The following is a 20,657-nucleotide window of genomic DNA, read 5'->3' as shown; positions in this document are numbered from 1 at the left end:
CTTATTTCTTATTGTTAACTCATGTATGCAAATAAAACTCTTTACAAATAAAACATATTTATTCCGAATTAGTTTTTTTGGGCACATATGCTCTGTGATATGTTTCTTCGTTCCTTCTTTTAATTTAATGATGGTAGGCAATGCTTATATAATATATACGGTACAGTAATGCCAGGTCAAGTTGACTTGTGTAAGTTTCATTGGTGGGAATGGAGATCATAATTCACTTGTCGAGAAAAATTCTACAGCATTCAGTGATCATTCCTGGGATTTAGGAGGCAAATCACTCACAAACAAGCAAAGCATGTAAAGCATGGCAAAAATAAATTTCTGAACTCCTGGTTGATGGAGATGTACTTTGTGAAGCTAGCCATAAAAACAGGTGGATGCATTTAATTCTTGAATGCGTGAAATTGATGGTCGCATTATACGTTACTTATCTTACATTGCAAAGTACAATCATAGTTTTTAGTATTAAAATGTCATTGTCTAAATAGTTTCTTACAGAACTATTATTTGGAAAATAATATACATAATATAGATTTGCTTAATACCTGATGTTGGGGCCCCGAGTGGTCTAAAGCGCCCTTCGTTACGGATCACTGCCATCTCACCTCTGTCTGCATGGGTTCAAGTCTCGGATTCGGCTAATGTGGAAATGTGAGAAAGCTTGCCAGTAGCTTCTCGTGGGTCGGTGGTTCTTTCCGGGGTTTTCCCGGGTTCTTCCTCCACCATTAATACTGGCCGCCATGTATAGCCTATCGTGTGCTGAAAAATGGCATTAAACCCTACAACAACAACAATACCTGATGTTTCTATTAAAAATTAGAGAGACTGTAGGAAAGTAGATATTTTATTTTTGATAATGCATTTATTTCAGGTGAAAACAGTTAGACTTGTGCACTAATGTTGATGCGCAATGCAAAGACCATGGAAGTAGTGCAAAACAGTAATTTAATGATTTATTTTGTAATATTATGGCTGTATTGCTTGTTCTCAATAAATTAATAACTATCCCATCTTTTTCAATTCTCATTGCCTATTACATTAATAGTCTTGGAAAAATATTCACTACTTATTCAGGTGACATTTTTTGAAATTTGGCTACAAATATTGAGATTGGCGATTTTTTTATTTTTTTTTTGCAACATCTTTTTAAAAGCCAGGACCATTCCTGTAAAGTGTATGCTGGATGTTCAACAGCCACACAAGGCCTCATTGGCTGGTTGGCTGCTGTGATTGGGATGAGTGCATGCATGGTATTGATAATTTATTGTGAGCAGACAATCAGCAGTAATTTACAGCAAGCATGTTAAAAAGTAATTACTTTTAAGAATATACTGTTTTTCAATTGACCCCTAAATCAAATGTTTATTCCTTAATTTTGACTATTCAATTCTGATTTAAAATTCAAGCCATGTCAAGATGAATGTTAATATTAAATTTATATTTTGGAAGTTTGTTTACCTTGGCACGGAATATTTCTGCCAATACCGATTATACCGATTGTTCCAATAATCTGCCCGATTTTGAGTATGGCCAATTAATTGGTATAGCTTTAATCTAGGCCACCTTACCTAACCCGAATTCCCACTCTGGAATTCGTTGGCAATTTATTTCTATTGTGCTAATTCGTGCGTTATTTTAATAAAAATAAAACCCACTTAATTTTGACATGATAAAAATTAATATAATTTTACATTAACAAGCATTTATCTGTCTAAATCATCAGATCTAAGAGTAATGTTTGCATTACAGGATTGGTGAACCAGGAGCCAGTACAGGAAGTAAAACCAGGAAAGGGGCGGAGTTATGGAAGAGGAAGGGGCATCCTAAAACCTGGAGCTCTTCAACAGGAACATGTAAATGGGATTCATCGATCCACTGTTCCCCCACCACCTGGGATCTTCAGTATTGGACGAGGGAGTTTGGCAATGAGAGGTAGTGAATATTTCCCTTTTTAGAGACATTGATACAAAGACATGGGGAGGTAGCCTGTCATAAAATTTATGAAATATGAGGTGGGACGTGACATTCTCAGATTTCTAACATGTTGAACAAGTTATTAAAAGTTTACTGTGTTTGATACTAGGTGTATAGTTGTGTATACTTAGTGTATAGTTGTGTATACTTGGTATATAATTGCAAATCTTTTGCAGATCTTTTCTTTAGGTGACTATACAGTCTAATGAGAAACTTTAAACTTGGTTGCAATTGGGATTAATGTTTAGGACTACATTACCTATCATTATTACACTGCTGACCTTTCTAGGAAGGATACAACCCACATCCACATAAGAAACTTCACCTTCCAATTAGATAGTTCCAGAAAATCTAGAACTTGAAAAAACACAGAGCCATACAATTATATATACACACACACACACATATGTGCCCATGTGTCCACGATGCAGTTTGGTTATTGGGCAGCCCTAGCCAATATCCTCAAGTTCCCAAAAGGCCAAACCCTAGCCAATATCCTCAAATTCCCAAAAGGCCCAGCCATATCCTGTGGTTATCCATATCCTCAAATTCTGAAAATACTCGGCCTATGGTTCAGATCTGTTTATTTTAGATCTTGTCTGGTATTTTGACCACCTTGTGTGTTGTGATCTTTGTCAAAATCAACTTATGAACCCACTGGGCGAAGATTCTTTTGTGAACCTTGCCCTTAAAACTCTCTTCCTGTTGTTATAGTTTGGAAAAGGAATGTGACAGCTTCATGCCTTGTGACTGGAAAAAGCTTGTTCACAGTTCAGCTGCAATAATAATTTTTTCATTCATCAGTAAGTTTTTTTTTAGCAAAACAAAACAGTTTCCTGGGATGGTTCCACTCTCAATAGAGATCCCCAGTCTCAGCCATATCATGGGGATAATCAAGATAGACTGTATTGCCCAATTTGTCTATATGGTTCTATTTGTCTGCATCAAGAAGAATGAATGCTGGTAGTTTGACATACACCATTACCAGGTGGATTGATTTTCCTTACAATCAAAACAGTGTATCAGTCCACTCCAAGAGCAATCTTTCATTCATGAATATTAAAGTCCAGGAAGTTCAAGTTATTGAAGCCTTATTGACCTATCTAATTGGCTAATTGCCGGAGGATGTCAGCTACTTTGTGACAGTTCTCTACTGTTTTCTTCTTTTACTTTTGGTGTTGGGCATACCATAGCAAAGTCATATTTTCTTTGGGTCAGTTGTGGCAGCACAAAAGTGGTCCATGCAGATGCCCTTTTACAGTAGTAAGCAATCCTACCACATCAAGAGTTAATGTAAGCTATGAAAATACACACCATGCTCGTTCAGGGTTTTAAATATTCACAATAGTTATATCCATATAGTCTCCATTGGGTTAAATCACAGGAATGACCATTTTGCATGCTGTGTGATTTTCTTTGCAAGTATGATGACCTCTCCATTCCCAACAATTCAGATTTTATTTAAAGTGCATGTACTCTTCCTGTACTTAGGTGGCAACTTTTTTTATGTTTGCTCATGCTAGATGTACTTCAAATTGCTTTCAGTTCCGTCGGCAAGGTAATCAAGGTCACTGGCTGAGAAATTTACAATAGTAACCACCTGGCATTTCCTTTAACTATATGGGATGGTATTCATAATACCCATGGTTAGCCTCATTTCCCTATTAGTAGCCTCATTAATCCGATCTGGTCTAAATGACACATTGTCTTGTTAAACTTTGTCTGTTTTACTGTATACTTGATGCAGTCTTCCAGATTACCCAATAATAATTAATTGGTTCAATTGTTAGAGTACTGCTTTGCTTCAATTTGTTCAAGATATTGTAATCAGAACACTGATGTTGATAAAAAATATACCTTATGTGTAAACAAGATTAGACATGCTACCTAGTTTGTGAGTAATTTTTTCTAAGTCCATTATTCACTTTTGAGGACCTTTGAGAATACACATAATTTTATTGGTCCCCAGGAACTCATTGGTTAGCATGTCAGTCATGTTACACACGCACACCACCACCACCACCAAGGCCGCTTATGGATTGATTTCCTTGTAGATAAAACCTAAAATTTTCTTTTCAAACTTTAGCTTATTAGACATTATAAGTGTTCTTGTGTCAGAATGATGTTTTCAGTGGGATACCTTTTTATCATGTGCATTTCAACATTTAACAGTTTGGGGGATGTCTTTGCTGGTGATTTCTTATTTTTTATGCATATCCCTCCATGGGAGTATTTTTGAGAGGGATTTTCATAGAAAAAAGGCAAAAGACTGGTCTGATTGACAAAATGGTGTATTAAATGTTCTCATTGACAAAAATGGTGTAAAAAAGCATTCCAACTGTCAGTGTGTATTAAATATTCCAGTTGACAAAAATGGTGTCAAAAAGCATTCCAACTGTCAGTGTGTATTAAATATTCCAGTTGACAAAAATGATGTCAAAAAGCATTCCAACTGTCAGTGTGTATTAAACATTCCAGTTGACAAAAATGGTGTCAGAAAGCATTCCAACTGTCAGTCGTGTATTAAATGTTCCAGTTGACAAAAATAGTGTAAAAAGACATTCCAACTGTCAGTGGTGTATTAAATATTCCAGTTGACAAAAATGGTGTAAAAAAGCATTTCATCTGTCAGTGGTATATTAAATGTTCCAGTTGACAAAAATGGTGTAAAAAAGCATTCGAACTGTCAGTGGTGTATTAAATGTTCCAGTTGACAAAAATGGTGTAAAAAAGCATTCCAACTGTCAGTGGTGTATTAAATATTCCAGTTGACAAAAAGGGTGTAAAAAAGCATTCGAACTGTCAGTGTGTATTAAATATTCCAGTTGACAAAAAGGGTGTAAAAAGGCATTCCAACTGTCAGTGTGTATTAAATGTTCTGATTGACAATGAGGTTGTACAAAATGTTCAGTTAACCAATGGTGATTTTGATCAGTTGTATTATCTAGAAAGGCTAAGTTCTGATTGAAAAAAAGACTTCCAATTAGAGTAAAGGAATTAAATGAAAAACATTCTAATTCATTTCTTTTCATTTGTTTGTGCAGTTCCAGATGCCAGTTTCAGTGGCCCAATGGAACAACCATCATTTGTTGTTCCAACATTGCAGAATGGTGGAGGAGTGAGGCGACCAACTTCTTTTGGAATGGCTGGAAGCATGGCCTGTGTTACACCTCCTAGTGGTGTGTTTTTCATTTTTTGTATATATAGTGTAGCAGAAATTTCTCCAGTTGACTGAAGTTATCTCTAGTTGTCATGCAAATGAAGTTTAAAATGGCAAGGGTTAGGGTTAGCAAATGAAGTTTAAAATGGCAAGGGTTAAATAGCAAACTTTAATTAGGGATAAAAGTGTTGTAGCTTATGAATTTAGTGTATTTACCAAATGTAACTAGAAATATCAATCAGAAGCATAAATAGCTAATAACTTGGCATAAATAGCCATGACATCGTGATATCCATATCAGTCATCACAACTTGTCTGTCCAGCATCATTATGTCCATATCAGTCATCATAACATGTCTGTCCAGCATCATGATGTCCATATCAGTCATCATGATATCCATATCAGTCATCATAACATGTCTGTCCAGCATCATGATGTCCATATCAGTCATCATAACATGTCTGTCCAGCATCTTGATGTCATATCAGTTACCACAACATGTCTGTCCAGCATTATGATGTTCATATCAGTCATCATAACATGTCTGTCCAGCATCATCATGTCCATATCAGTCATCACAACATGTCTGTCCAGCATCTTGATGTCATATCAGTCATCACAACGTGTATGTCCAGCATCATGTCCATATCAGTCATCACAACATGTCTGTCCAGCATCATGTCCATATCAGTCATCACAACATGTCTGTCCAGCATCATGTCCGTATCAATCATCACAACATGTCAGTCCAGAATCGTGTCCATATCAGTCATCACATGTCTGTCCAGCATCATGTCCATATCAATCATCACAACATGATGTCAGTCCAGCATCATGTCCATATCAGTCATCACAACATGTCTGTCCAGCAGCATCATGTCTATATCAGTCATCATAACTTTGTATTGTCCTTATTGTAATACTTTTATGTCATGTTCTCTCTATTCTTTTTTTGCTGGTAGATTTCTATGTATTGATGATAGATAGATTTCTATGTATTGCTGATAGATTTCTATGTATTGATAGATAGATTTCTATGTATTGCTGGTAGATTTCTATGTATTGCTGATAGATTTCTATGTATTGATGATAGATAGATTTCTATGTATTGCTGGTAGATTTCTATGTATTGAAGATAGATAGATTTCTATGTATTGCTGATAGATTTCTATGTATTGCTGCTGATAGATTGCTATGTATTGCCGGTAGATTTCTATGTATTGATGATGATAGATTGCTGTGTATTGCTGGTAGATTTCTATGTATTGCTGGTAGATTTCTATGTATTGCTGATAGATTTCTATGTATTGATGATAGATAGATTTCTATGTATTGCTGGTAGATTTCTATGTATTGAAGATAGATAGATTTCTATGTATTGCTGATAGATTTCTATGTATTGCTGCTGATAGATTGCTATGTATTGCTGGTAGATTTCTATGTATTGATGATAGATAGATTTCTATGTATTGCTGGTAGATTACTATGTATTGCTGGTAGATTTCTATTTATTGCTGATAGGTTTCTATGTATTGTTGATAGATTGCTATGTATTGCTGGTAGATTTCTATGTATTAATGATAGATTTCTGTGTTGCTGATAGATTGCTATGTATTTGATAGATTTCTGTGTATTGCTGATAGATTTATATGTATTGCTGTTGATAGATTTCTGTGTGTTGCTGATAGATTTCTATGCATTGCTGATAGATTGCTATGTATTGCTGATTTGCCAACTGAGTTCCACTGGACCCTCAAGTTATAAGCACAGATTCTATAGCAGGCATAATTCTGTTTGGCTTTTATCTCATTGCAGATGAGACCTCCACGGATAGTCCAGCTGAAGAACCTAATCAATCCGTTAATGAAGTAAATATCCGTCATACTTTCCCAACTTAAGTATGCAGCATAAATAATAATGCATTCCATTATTTGGTTGCATGGATTAGTGTGTATAGTGTTGTCTCAGTGTAAATTAATTTTCTTTTTCTTCTTCTCCTTCTTCTTCTTCTTCTTATTGTTGTTGGTGTGAAGTCATGTTATATCTTAGGCAAGCATTAAAATTAGGTGGTATAAGTAGCAATGATGAAGCAAAATTCAGACAACAGGATCAATATTACAAGAGAGACTGAGCTATCCTGAGAGGCTTTAGAAGAGAGACGAGAGTGCTGAGAGGCCTTAGGAGAAAGATGAGTGTAATGAGAGACTTTAGAAGAGAGATGAGAGGCTTTAGGAGAGAGACGAGTGTACTGAGGGCTTTAGGAGAGAGATGGTGAACTGAGAGGCTTCAGAAGAAAGATGAGTACTGCAAGGCTTTAGGAGAGAGACAAGTGTGTGTGATTTGGATTTTTAATGTAGCTTTAACAATTTTTCAGTCATATTGCTACGATGTCTGCAGTGTGGCAGTTTATAGTGATGTCTAGCACTAGGGCATCATGCCGCAGACATGTAGCATGATGTCCCACCCAGTCACATTATCCTGACACCAGACCGACCAGTCCTAACACTAATCTCTTGATGCTGAGTGTCAAGCAAGGCAGATGTTAGTCCCATTTTTATAAGTTTTTGGTATGACTCTGCCAGGGATTGAACCCACAACCTGCCACATCTGAGGCAGATGCTTTAACCACTGAGAGACAAGTGTATTGCGAGGCTTTAGAAAAGAGATGGGTGTACTGAGAGGCTATTGAAGAGAGATAGGGTTGTTCTGAGAGGCTATTGAAGAGAGATAGGGTTGTTCTGAGAGGCAGTAGAAGAGAGATAGGGTTGTTCTGAGAGGCTTTAGGAGTGAGATGGGTATACTGAGAGATAGTGGTATGCTGAGAGGATTTAGAAGAGAGATGGGTGTACTGAGAGGATTTAGAAGAGAGATGGGTGTTCTGAGAGGACTTTGAAGAGACACAGGTGTATTGCAAGACTTAAGAAGTGACACTGTACTGAGGGGTATTAGAAGGGGGACTGGTGTACTGAGAGGAATCATAAGAGGAACATTGGTATGAAAAGGGGCTATAAAAGAGGGTTTGGTGTACACTGAGGGGCATCAAGAGAGGGGCAGTGATATATTGAGGGACGGGTGTACACTGAGGAGCATTGGAAGAGGTACTGGTGTACTGAGTGACATTAGAAGAGGGACAGGTGTACTGGGGGACATTAGAAGAGGGACAGGGGTGTACTAAGTGATGTTTGAAGAGGTGGGAGTGTACTGGGGACATTAGGAGAGGGATAGGGGTGTATACTGACAGGCATTAGAAGACGGCAGTATAAAAAGGCTGTGGTGTCCTATGGGGCAGATTACATTGGGGTTACTGAATGGCAATCTAAGGGGACATTGGGGTTACTGAATGGCAATCTAAGGGGACATTGTGGTACTGACTGGCAATCTAAGGGGACATTGTGGTACTGAATGGCAATCTAAGGGGACATTGTGGTACTGAATGGCAATCTAAGGGGACATTGGGGTTACTGAATGGCAATGTAAGGGGACATTGTGGTACTGAATGGCAATCTAAGGGGACATTGGGGTTACTGAATGGCAGTCTAAGGGGACATTGGGGTTACTGAATGGCAATCTAAGAGGACGTTGGGGTTACTGATAGGCAATCTAAGGGGACATTGGGGTTACTGAATGGCAATCTAAGAGACATTGGGGATGCTGAATGGCAATGTTGAGGTCTGGTATAATGGAGGCTATTTTGTTACCAACCATTATGCCATTATTATTTACATAATGTGTTTTTTTTATAACAGAGTGAAGCTTTTGAAGATGCTAAGAACCGAAATACAAAGAGAATCCAGAAGAAGCCTAGACAGATTGAGATTCTTGAACAGAATCTGCGAGAGGGGTACAGCCTCACCACAGAGGAGGTAAATGCTTAGGCAGGAGTATGTTTGAAACAATTATTGTGTTTCATGAGTGAGAAGCAAGATTTTGAGAAATGTTTAATATATTGAAGGATACTATATTTATTGTGGATTCGTGTCATTCTTTGTGTTTCATCCTGATACACTCTGCATCATTTGCACACACAACAGACACCAAGTACTGCTAAACAGAATAGTGACAAAAATCCAACCAAATGTCCAAAGTGCTCAGTTAAATCCTCCAAGTGATCTTGATACCTATTTTATTACTATCCATCCCAGAATGGAAAGTTGTAACAACAAGGGGTTTTCACCAAAAGACTTATTGTCATTTTGGTTGGTCCTAAATGAAAATTGCATGGCTTGGACATCCATTATGATACTGCAGCAGCCATCTTATTATTGCATCTTATCCTCAGTGGATGGTCATATCAAAATACATGCTGCCATACAGACAGCCACAGCTTGCCATCATCATATCAAAATAAATGCTGCCACTCAGACAGCCATTATAGCCATAACTTGCCATCATCATATCAAAATAAATGCTGCCACTCTGACAGCCATTATAGCCACAACTTGCCATCATCATATCAAAATAAATGCTGTCACTCTGACAGCCGTTATAGACACAACTTGCCATCTTGAACATCTTATTATTGCATCTTATCCTCAGTAGATGCTCATATCAACATAGGGTTTTACTTAAACACTTATATGATCAGTGGTTGGTCCTAAACGAAAATCGGGATTGGACATAAAGTATGGACACCATAGCAACAAGTTTGAAAATCTCGTTATCACTACTTAATAAAGTCATTTTAACTTGGTTGTCAGCAGTATACTTGGGTGTTGGTTTTAAATGAAAATTGGGCCCTTCTGACATTGTTGGTGTTGCTGACTTGAGGAATGAGGAATAATACAGAATGAGCTCAGTTAAAGTTTTGCAAATTTGATTTACAGACATGATTTTCCTCCGTTTTAAAGTGGAGTTCTATTTATATCCCACCATTAATACTGGCCGCCATGTATAGCCTATCGTGTGCAGAAAAATGGAGTTAAACCCCACAACAACAACAGCAACTATTTATATCCCTTTTGCTTGAAGTGGGGTGGGTGCATATTGACTGCCTTGTCTGACCATCTGTTTTGTAATGATAGCTCACACTGCTAAGCATAGCAATGAAATTAGGCTTGCACATTTGCAAACATACGTAGATGGCCTGTATGTGAGCAATCTTTCAGGCCATTACAACAGTGTTTCAGGCCATTACAACAGCTTTTCAGGTTTTAGACCATTTATTATTTTTGGGACTTGAGCTTGTTTCCTGAAAACTTTGCTTGCATGATGAAAGAAAATCCCCATAAGATAAAAGAAATTTTTGGTTTTACATGTTCATAAACTTGTGTAGATGACCTGACAAGATTTTTTTATGCCATTGTAGCAGTTGCTCACATTTTTCTAAACTTGTTAACATTGTTATAAAAAAATTGTGTGCATTGGGGGCATATATGTTTTACAAATTCAAATCTGGTCTCTGATTTACAGGAGAAGAAGTTATCCAAGAAAGATGACCTCACAGCAGAACTTGCAAACCTTCGGTAAGTGCTAGTCTGGTTTATGCTATGCTGTGCTAGGAGTTCTATCTTGCCTCACACCTGTTTAAGTAGAAAGCCTATTACATACATACATCAGTGTGAATAATGTTAGGCAGAAAGCCCATCACATACATACATCAGTGTGAATGATGTTAAGTAGAAAGCCCATTACATACATACATCAGGGTGAATGATGTTAGGCAGAAAGCCCATCACATACATATATCAGTGTGAATGATGTTAAGTAGAAAGCCCATTACATACATACATCAGTGTGAATGATGTTAAGTAGAAAGCCCATTACATACATACATCAGGGTGAATGATGTTAGGCAGAAAGCCCATTACATACATACATCAGTGTGAATAATGTTAAGTAGAAAGCCCATTACATACATACGTCAGGGTGAATGATGTTAGGCAGAAAGCCCATCACATACATACATCAGTGTGAATGATGTTAAGTAGAAAGCCCATTACATACATACATCAGTGTGAATGATGTTAAGTAGAAAGCCCATTACATACATACATCAGGGTGAATGATGTTAGGCAGAAAGCCCATTACATACATACATCAGTGTGAATAATGTTAAGTAGAAAGCCCATTACATACATACATCAGGGTGAATGATGTTAGGCAGAAAGCCCATTACATACATACATCAGGGTGAATGATGTTAGGCAGAAAGCCCATTACATACATACATCAGTGTGAATAATGTTAAGTAGAAAGCCCATTACATACATACGTCAGGGTGAATGATGTTAGGCAGAAAGCCCATCACATACATACATCAGTGTGAATGATGTTAAGTAGAAAGCCCATTACATACATACATCAGTGTGAATGATGTTAAGTAGAAAGCCCATTACATACATACATCAGGGTGAATGATGTTAGGCAGAAAGCCCATTACATACATACATCAGTGTGAATAATGTTAAGTAGAAAGCCCATTACATACATACATCAGGGTGAATGATGTTAGGCAGAAAGCCCATCACATACATACATCAGTGTGAATGATGTTAAGTAGAAAGCCCATTACATACATACATCAGTGTGAATGATGTTAAGTAGAAAGCCTATTACATACATACATCAGTGTGAATAATGTTAGGCAGAAAGCCCATTACATACATACATCAGGGTGAATAATGTTAGGCAGAAAGCCCATCACATAGATACATCAGTGTGAATGATGTTAAGTAGAAAGCCCATCACATACATACATCAGTGTGAATGATGTTAAGTAGAAAGCCCATTACATACATACATCAGGGTGAATGATGTTAGGCAGAAAGCCCATTACATACATACATCAGTGTGAATAATGTTAGGCAGAAAGCCCATCACATGCATACATCAGTGTGAATGATGTTAAGTAGAAAGCCCATTACATACATACATCAGTGTGAATGATGTTAAGTAGAAAGCCTATTACATACATACATCAGGGTGAATGATGTTAAGTAGAAAGCCTATTACATACATACAATTACATACATACATCAGGGTGAATGATGTTAAGTAGAAAGCCCATTACATACATACATCAGTGTGAATGATGTTAAGTAGAAAGCCTATTACATACATACATCAGGGTGAATGATGTTAAGTAGAAAGCCTATTACATACATACAATTACATACATACATCAGTGTGAATGATGTTAAGTAGAAAGCCCATTACATACATACATCAGGGTGAATGATGTTAAGTAGAAAGCCCATTACATACATACATCAGTGTGAATGATGTTAAGTAGAAAGCCTATTACATACATACATCAGGGTGAATAATGTTAAGTAGAAAGCAGAAAGCCCATTACATACATAACAATAGAAGAACTAAAGGATCAGTTTGATATTTTCTGCAAAGAAGGCATTCCCGTACTTGCCGGAGACTTCAATGGTCAGCTAAGTTCACTGTTTAGCTCCAAAGCAAATTGTTTAACATCAAACGCTAGAGGCACTATTCTGGAAAAGTTTCTGAGCGATAGACATTTAATATCTGTTAATAGTCAATCCATTTGTGAAGGGCCAGATTTTACTTTTTTCTCAACCGATGGCAAATCAAAATCTTTGATAGACCATATACTGTTGCAAAAAAGTAAATTCGATTTAGTGGTTAAGGCAGAAATAATAGATGATCATCCTTTGAACATTTCAGATCATCTTCCTGTAAAAATAGAGTTGGTCACACCTTTAGTACATAAGGCAACAATGGCTGACGAGCATATCATTCATTCCATAAATTGGAAGAAAGCCTCAGCAGAACAAATGAATAGATATAAGGAAGCAACACGCAACGAATTGTTAGCGCAAATGCATAAAGCAGAATTAGCGACGAATGTCGATATTGAAATTATTATTCAAGACACAGTAAAGATTTTACATGAAGCAGCATCTAGGTTTCTCCCCATAAAGAGGTTTTGCCCATACGCTAACCCCTATTGGAAACTATTAAACGTAAAAAAGTTTCACACGGAAATGCGGCTGAAACGCAGGGTATGGATTTCTAATGGTAGGCCAAGAGGTTGGGAATATATATCATATGCGAACTATAAGAAAGCGAAGAAATTGTTTGCAAAAGAATTATTGAAAGCTAAAGAAATATACGATAGAGAACAATTTAGTGAGCTTGAAAAGGCTGCAGAGCTCGATATTTCTACTTTCTATAAGTTTATACGGAATAAAAGAAATAAACGCGATTACATTCACGAAATCGAATCAAACGGAAAAATTGTACGCGATCACGACTCTATTAGAGAGTTATGGGCAAATCATTTCTCCAGTTTATCACTGCCTGACAATACTTATCTGTACGATGAAAATCATTACCAGATGGTCTTAGCAGAGGTCAGAAAACAAACTAAAGAAACCTATTCACACTTTGATGAACTTGTTGATAAAATCCCCACTTGAGACGAAATCAGTAGTGCAATTAGCTCTCTCAATAAAGATAAGGCATGTGGCCACGACGGTATTGTTGCTGAGCATTTACTGTTTGCGGACCCTCCAAGCAGTGTACAATTACTTGAAATTATATTCACAAAAGTGTACGAGGCCGAGAAGTACCCGTGCCACTTTAAACAAGGTTTGGTTATACCAATATTCAAAGGAGGGGGAAAGAACAAATTAGATATGAATAATTACCGCGATATAACTATAATTCCAGTGCTTCAGAAAGTTCTAGAACAAATTATATATAGTAGACTACTTATATTTTCTAAACAGATTTCTTTTCCAAATCCGTTGCAACAGGGTTTTAGAAATAATTGCGGTAGTATCACTGCAGCGTTCTGTATCAAAGAATCTATATGCTACTATTTGGATAAAAATACTCCTGTCTATGCTACATTTCTTGATAATGCTAAAGCCTTCAACACAGTTTGGCATAACGAGTTATTCTACAAGTTGTACAGACTTGGCATCAAAGGGAAGACCTGGCGCATCATGAAAGATTCGTTTGAGAGAGTAACAAGCTCTGTTTTATATGCGGGCAAGCTGTCCAAACGCTTCGATATTATGCAGGGTGTAGGACAGGGCCGTATCTTGTCTGCCTGGTTCTTTCTTGTAATGATAGATGATTTGATCACGGAATTAGATCACACTTTGCGAGGTCTAAATCTTGTTGATCTCCACCTGCCTTGTGTCTTATTAGCAGATGACACAACTGTAATGTCTAACTCGCGTCATTCAATGCAACAGCTGCTAGATACAATTTCCGACTATGCGAAAAGGTGGAGATTAAGATATAATGCAGATAAAAGTTGCACCATCTTGTTTACTAACAAAAGAACGACTGGTATACCTTCTTTTATGCTCGACAAATCTCCAATTCCGGCAGTCAAAAGTAAGAAGTATGCCGGCATACCTCTAAAATACAACTTAAAACCAAACGACGCGATAAAAGAAGCATGTGATAAAGGCAAACACTTGTTAAACTCTTTATATTTTATTGGTATCAGAGATGGAGGAATGAACCCTCTAACAAGTCTGAAGATTTGGAAAAGAATTATTCTACCCTCGGTCCTATATGGATGTGAACTATGGTCAGGTATCACAAACTCAAATATAGAAGAACTTGAGTTATGCCAGAGATATGCAGCGCGACGTATGCAAGCTTTCGATAAATATTCGCCTACGGAGGCAACAAGTAGTACCTTAGGACTCTGGTCAATGGAAGCATACATAGATAGGATGAAATTGCTCCTTTTCAACCGATTATGTAAGGGCGATTGGACTTTTATCTGGAAAAAGATTTTCATTATGCGCCTATGTCAGTATCTGAACAACCCGCTAAAACAGACGGGATTTATACCTGATATTGACAGAATAACTAAGAAATATGGTATGGGAAATGTTCTTTTAGACTATGCAGAAAGAGTACAAACTGAAGAAAAACTCATCTGGAATCGACATATTACTGATATTATCCAAAACCATGAAGAAACTACCTGGAGAGCAAATATGGAACTAAGGGATGATTTAATTCACTTCAGAAACATTCATTTGGACTTAAAACCAAGTAATATATGGTTTCTTGGGCGTAAATATCCATCCATGTTATGGCCTCTCTCTGAAGTAATGAAACTATATATCATGCCTGTTGGTAAAGTTATGGTATGCAAACTCTGTGGAAAAGAGACTGACGACAGAGCGAAACATCTTATTTTAGGCTGCGAAATGCTGCTTGAGGAACGAAATGTTTTCTTTGAGAGAGTGATTGACTCTTTAGAAGTGAGAGACGGGGTTAACTTATTCAATCAAGAAGACGATATATTGTTGGAGACACTTCTTGGAAGCAGGGTTGACTGCATGTCGTCTATTGACGATGACGTATCAGATAGGCTCATGTTGGTGACCGCAAACAGCATAGCTTCATTCTACAATAAAATGTGTGCCCTACTATCAACTAACATGCCCTAACATGATATTAAAAGTAAGTAGTAAATTAACATTAAATATAAACAATTAAAGGCCAAAGTCTTCTTGTCATATCCGCAAATTTTGTTGTCTGACAGCTGTTTGTGTGTGCGTTTATGTATTTGTTTATGTATTTGTTTATGTTTATTTCCAAGAGATTTCTATATGGTTTTCTATATTTATATATCTCATTTTGTAAACGCATTAGTTAACGATGTATATATCATGCTTGCGTTCTCGTCTATGATGTGTCTCATAATTCTATGATATGTATAATATGTATCTTAGCAACCTGATATACTCTTTGTTGTAGAGGTTACTAAGTCATTTAGACAGTCAGTCATAGATAAATGCATGCACGCACGCATACGCGCAAACAAGTATATATATGCATAAATACATGCGTCATATGAAGAAAAGAAACTACATATAGAATTACACTGTTATAAGTTTTACATTTCATTTTCGTTGCTATCTCGGACTTAATGTTATGCACATAACACTATAGACGTATTAACTTTTCGAAATATTATCATCATCATGCAACGTTTAAAAGATCAGTGGCATGCTCAGCCAAATGATTGCAGATTTGCATAATTGCAGGTATTGAGATATTTCGTTTTGTCAATACGATAGCTGAGCAGCAGGGGGGGCGAATCGGACATTTTGTCCAATCGTTATTTTGCTTAATTAATACTTTCTGCACTCAACGATCTAGTGTCGTCAGCGCCTGGTAAAAAAAAAAACGACGACGTCGTTGGGGGATCGTCCAATCGTCATTTGGTTTAATTAACACCTTCTGCGCGCCGATCCCCAGCGTCGTCAGCGTCCGGTAAGCACATCGACGACCGCGTCGATGTCATCGCCCCCTCTGCTGCTAAGTGGTTATTTACAATGAAAATTATTTACAACTAACCGAATATTTGGTCAAGTCCGATACGATATCGTGTCCGAGGATCATGTAAATTTATCGTTACGAATCCATGTGGGGTCGACTGAGCATGACTAAAAAAGTTTCGAAAAACATTAAAGTCCATGTCACCGCCGCACCATGTCTGCCAAATATTTCGTAGCGTGTGTGTATCAACGCCGTTGAACACAGCAAGAATATTACAGTTGTCTCTAATTACTTTTGGAATCTGAGTGTATCGTTGAGTGACATATATCACGTCAGTGTTCTTATGCCTGCCTCTGGAAAATATCCTAGCTGGGTTTTTTTGATTGTCTAACATAACATCATCGTACACGACTAGATTGTTAACGTCGCCATCAATATCATCAATACCCGGTGCATCATTGATATCTGTAATAAACTCGATGACATTTTTTTTAGCGATCGCTGATGCATTCTCGTTGAAATCTTTCAACACCTCGTAGCATCGTTGATCATCTACGCTAGGAGCAACCAAATACAACTTATCCCACTTCATCCATCTCATTATTAAATTGAGTAACAATTGCGTCTTGCCGGATCCAGATGGTCCGATGATAATCATCCGGATCGAGTTTGGTAACGCTGCAACATGCTTAACTGGTTCTCTTGTTTTAGTCGCCGAAAAATCAATTATATTCATATTTCTATACATAAATTATGGATCTATATTGTGTGAAGTGTAGAGTACGTACTGGCACAAATGATATGACAACCGCTACAACAAGAAATAACAGATCGGCGCTTACTGGTAAGTGTGTACAATGCGGTACAAAGAAATTTAGATTTATTTCTATTAGACCCGGAGATGTTTTAAAAAAAAGCGAGGAGGTGACATCGCAGCCAAATTGGCAAAACTCCCCGGAACACCGTGGGCAAAGTATCCAGGAGAAAAACACCTCCCAGGATATAACTACTGTGGCCCCGGAACACGATTAGATATTAGACTCGATGATCAAAATCAGCCCAAACCCGGTGAGTATCCAATAAACGCTATCGATAAGGCGTGTCATGCTCATGATGTTGCTTACAAAAGTAGCGATCTGCAACAGCGTCATATCGCGGATGTAAAATTAATTCACGCATTAAATGCTATTCCTGATAAATCCGTCAAAGAAAAATTGGCCTCATGGTTGGTAAAATCGGCTATGAAAGGTAAATTAATGATGGGCGCTGGTAATTAATAACAACATGGAATCCATCTATTATTCTCCGAGAGGATACTGGAAGGGGAAGGCCGCAATTGGTAAGCTTGCAAGCGCTGCAAAGGTAACAAAGACCACTGCGGCTAATTGGTTATCCAAACAGGCTATATGGCAAATCTATCTACCACCGCCTAAACAAATCAACTTCTCGCGCTTTGATGTCAGCGTACCTAATGAAGTTCATCAGGCTGATATACTATTTTTGCCGCATGACAACGGTTACAAATACGCGCTAACCGTAGTTGATGTTGCGAGTCAATACAAACAAGCGGAGCCGTTAAAAACAAAGTCGGCAACTGAAGTAGCCGCTGCGTTTGAAAGAATTTATCGAAGAGGCCCTCTGCGCTGGCCAAATCTATTACAAGTTGATCCCGGTAGTGAATTTCGCGGCGCTGTTTTATCAACGCTGAAACATCATAGCGTCGCGATACGACGAGGTCATACTGCGCTACATCGTGATCAGGCAATTGTTGAACGATTCAATCGGACTCTCGCTGAACGGTTATTTGGATATCAGTACGCGAAGGAATTCATCCAAGAAAAACGATCTCGTGAATGGGTTAAAAGGTTGCCAGGTGTAATTGCAGCGTTAAATAACGAGATTACCCGAGCAATCAACATGAAGCCCAGCGACGCGATTAAATACGAGTATATACCCGGAAAATCAAAAATAAATAGCGTTTCCAAGCCGATTCTCGGCAATGTCACCGTGAGATATCTATATGAACCAGGAGAGCTTGAAGGCGGTAAAAAAAGGGCTACCGATCCTATTTGGAGTGTTACCACACATAACATATCAACGATAACACGATCAACTGGTAGACCACCGATCTACAGACTGGATTCAACTGCTCCTCAGCGCGGATTTACACGCGAGCAACTACAAGTGATACCTAACGATACTCAATTACCCCCACGTGGTCTTAACTAGCGCCGTTGCGTCTATTGCACTCAAGACAGGTCAACCTCACATTGTTTTTGACATGACCGAGACTGTTATCGATCCTATCCACGGTAAATTGGCGAGTGTCTTTATCCGAATAACGCCAACTCATTATACAATTGCAACTCGCGCAGTGATTATTCTGTTGTTGTCGTAGCGAGATTATTAATTCGGCATCAATATCAAAACGCCGCTGTTTTTTTTTATCCTGTTGGCGGTAACCCGAGAGTTTTCTATCAATGACGCTTGTATCGATGGTGACCTTGTCGCCGGCTTCGTCACCGGCTCCGTCAACAACAATTCTTCGAAGCTGATTCATTCTCCGTACTCGGGACACTGCAAGATAGACTATATTTGACCATTCGATGCGATTATCAACTATCCAAACAATTGTATCCGTGATGGTTAATCCCTGCGAGGAGTGTATTGTCGTTGCGTATCCTAGCGTCCACGGGGATTTATCAGCACGTAGCGCGTCCTCGACGACACCGATATCAACGAGCACGATATCATTCAGCACGAGAATTTGTTTTTTTGTCCCCGACGCTGTCGGGGCTGGAATTTCAACTTCAATGTTCTGCCGCCGTGTGTCCGCGGGTCTATAACATAACGGTACTGGACGCGTTGGAAACTTTTCCTTATGCAACGTAAACAACTTCCGCTGAAGTGTGTCTCTGACTATCTTTCTACTCGCTACAATTAAATCGTTTGGTCTCCATGTTTCCCAGAATTCATTCAACGGCGTTTCCGGAATTACCTCGCGGATTATTTCACACTGAACTCTATCCGGCTGTAATCTGATTAGTTTTTTAACCTCGCGCAGTTGTTCATCAAGTGCTCGGTAATCAGTATCGGTTTCTTCATAATAGTCCACAAAACCCCTTAACCAATCATGTGGACCCTCGCCGACAAATGGTGGTGGTTGGCCATGGTCGCCACACATGATTACCGCTGTATTCGCGCGCAGCAACCACTCAAGAAACATTTGTAAAGTATCTAACGAAACAGTACATATCTCATCCCAGATGATAATATCGGGAATAAATTTTTCACCCATTCGATCAGGGGTCCACTCACCGCCGCTGTATCGAAAAAAGCTGTGATAAGTAACGGCGTCAACATTTCGTTGTTTTATCTCTCGCGCTAGTCTATGGGTCGGTGTAAGCACGATTATACTTGCCCGCGTTCGAAATAATTCAATTGCCCGAGTCGTCTTTCCTGACCCGCCACAGCCGCTTAAATAAACCGTCTTGTGTCTACAAATTGGATCAGAACACGATGGTGCATTAGACCATTCTGACAATTTATCACCGCGTAAGTAGTTGTTCTCAACGGTGACATCTGCTGACGGGGAATAATCGCGTCGTATTTCATTTTTAATTCTCCATGTACCCCAACTCTCGTCCGGACTAGTAAACTCGGCTACGTTTCCCTTATACTTTACGTCAATATAAAACGAATCAACTGCTACTCTAACCGCGGTATCGGGGAATCTATTTATCATCGAGAATAAATTGATAGCGGCATAACCCAGCATAGACGCCCTCAAATGCGGGTATGCTGGGCTGTCTCCATCGCTGTAGGTAACAACTGTACCCAACCTCGTTCCATTGGACAAGAAAGCTGTTTTGCAGTTCACGTATCTATTTTTTGCCACTGCGTCCTTGATTACGAAATCATATTCTGCGTCATCTATAATCAGCCGTGAGCAATATCGTTTGTAGTCGCAGTTTCTTCCACCTTGTGTGAACTTACCAATTATTCTTCTACCGAGATCTTTTGCCTCGCGGTTTCGTTGGTTAAATATCCTCCTGGACCATTCCATGATATATTCCTCGTCGGCATCGATGTGTTTTCTGGATTCGTCAATTATGCTATCTAGACGCTCCGGTTCTGGTAACCAGACTTCAGTCTGCGCTCGGTATGATATAATCGCGTCACTGACAATCAACGAAACTAGCATTTTACAATCAATCATATACCGGAGCAGCGCTATTGGCAGCCACTTCTTTTTCGCCATGTGTCTACCGATCCAAATAT

General features: G+C 38.4%; 1 protein-coding gene across 5 annotated transcripts in view; it reads left to right on the top strand.

Annotated features, from left to right (window-relative positions):
• The window catches only part of LOC149783104 (uncharacterized), a 69,848-nt gene that overhangs the window by 26,184 nt on the left and 23,007 nt on the right, over positions 1-20,657 (top strand). For all 5 annotated transcript variants that reach the window (XR_016413543.1, XM_089931320.1, XM_089931321.1 and 2 more), the window contains 5 exons: positions 1,759-1,941; positions 5,028-5,162; positions 6,960-7,012; positions 8,891-9,007; positions 10,554-10,606. Coding sequence is in view for 4 of the 5 variants with exons in the window: in XM_089931320.1 (XP_089787446.1) it covers positions 1,759-1,941; positions 5,028-5,162; positions 6,960-7,012; positions 8,891-9,007; positions 10,554-10,606 (541 nt within the window). In the remaining variant the exon portion in view is untranslated. The remainder of the gene's footprint in view (positions 1-1,758; positions 1,942-5,027; positions 5,163-6,959; positions 7,013-8,890; positions 9,008-10,553; positions 10,607-20,657) is intronic.

This window comes from Sinohyriopsis cumingii, chromosome 14 (genome assembly GCF_028554795.1).
Source record: "Sinohyriopsis cumingii isolate HCF-2022 chromosome 14, ASM2855479v2, whole genome shotgun sequence".
NCBI lineage: Eukaryota > Metazoa > Mollusca > Bivalvia > Unionida > Unionidae > Sinohyriopsis > Sinohyriopsis cumingii.
This window is presented reverse-complemented; position numbering and strand designations above follow the sequence as displayed.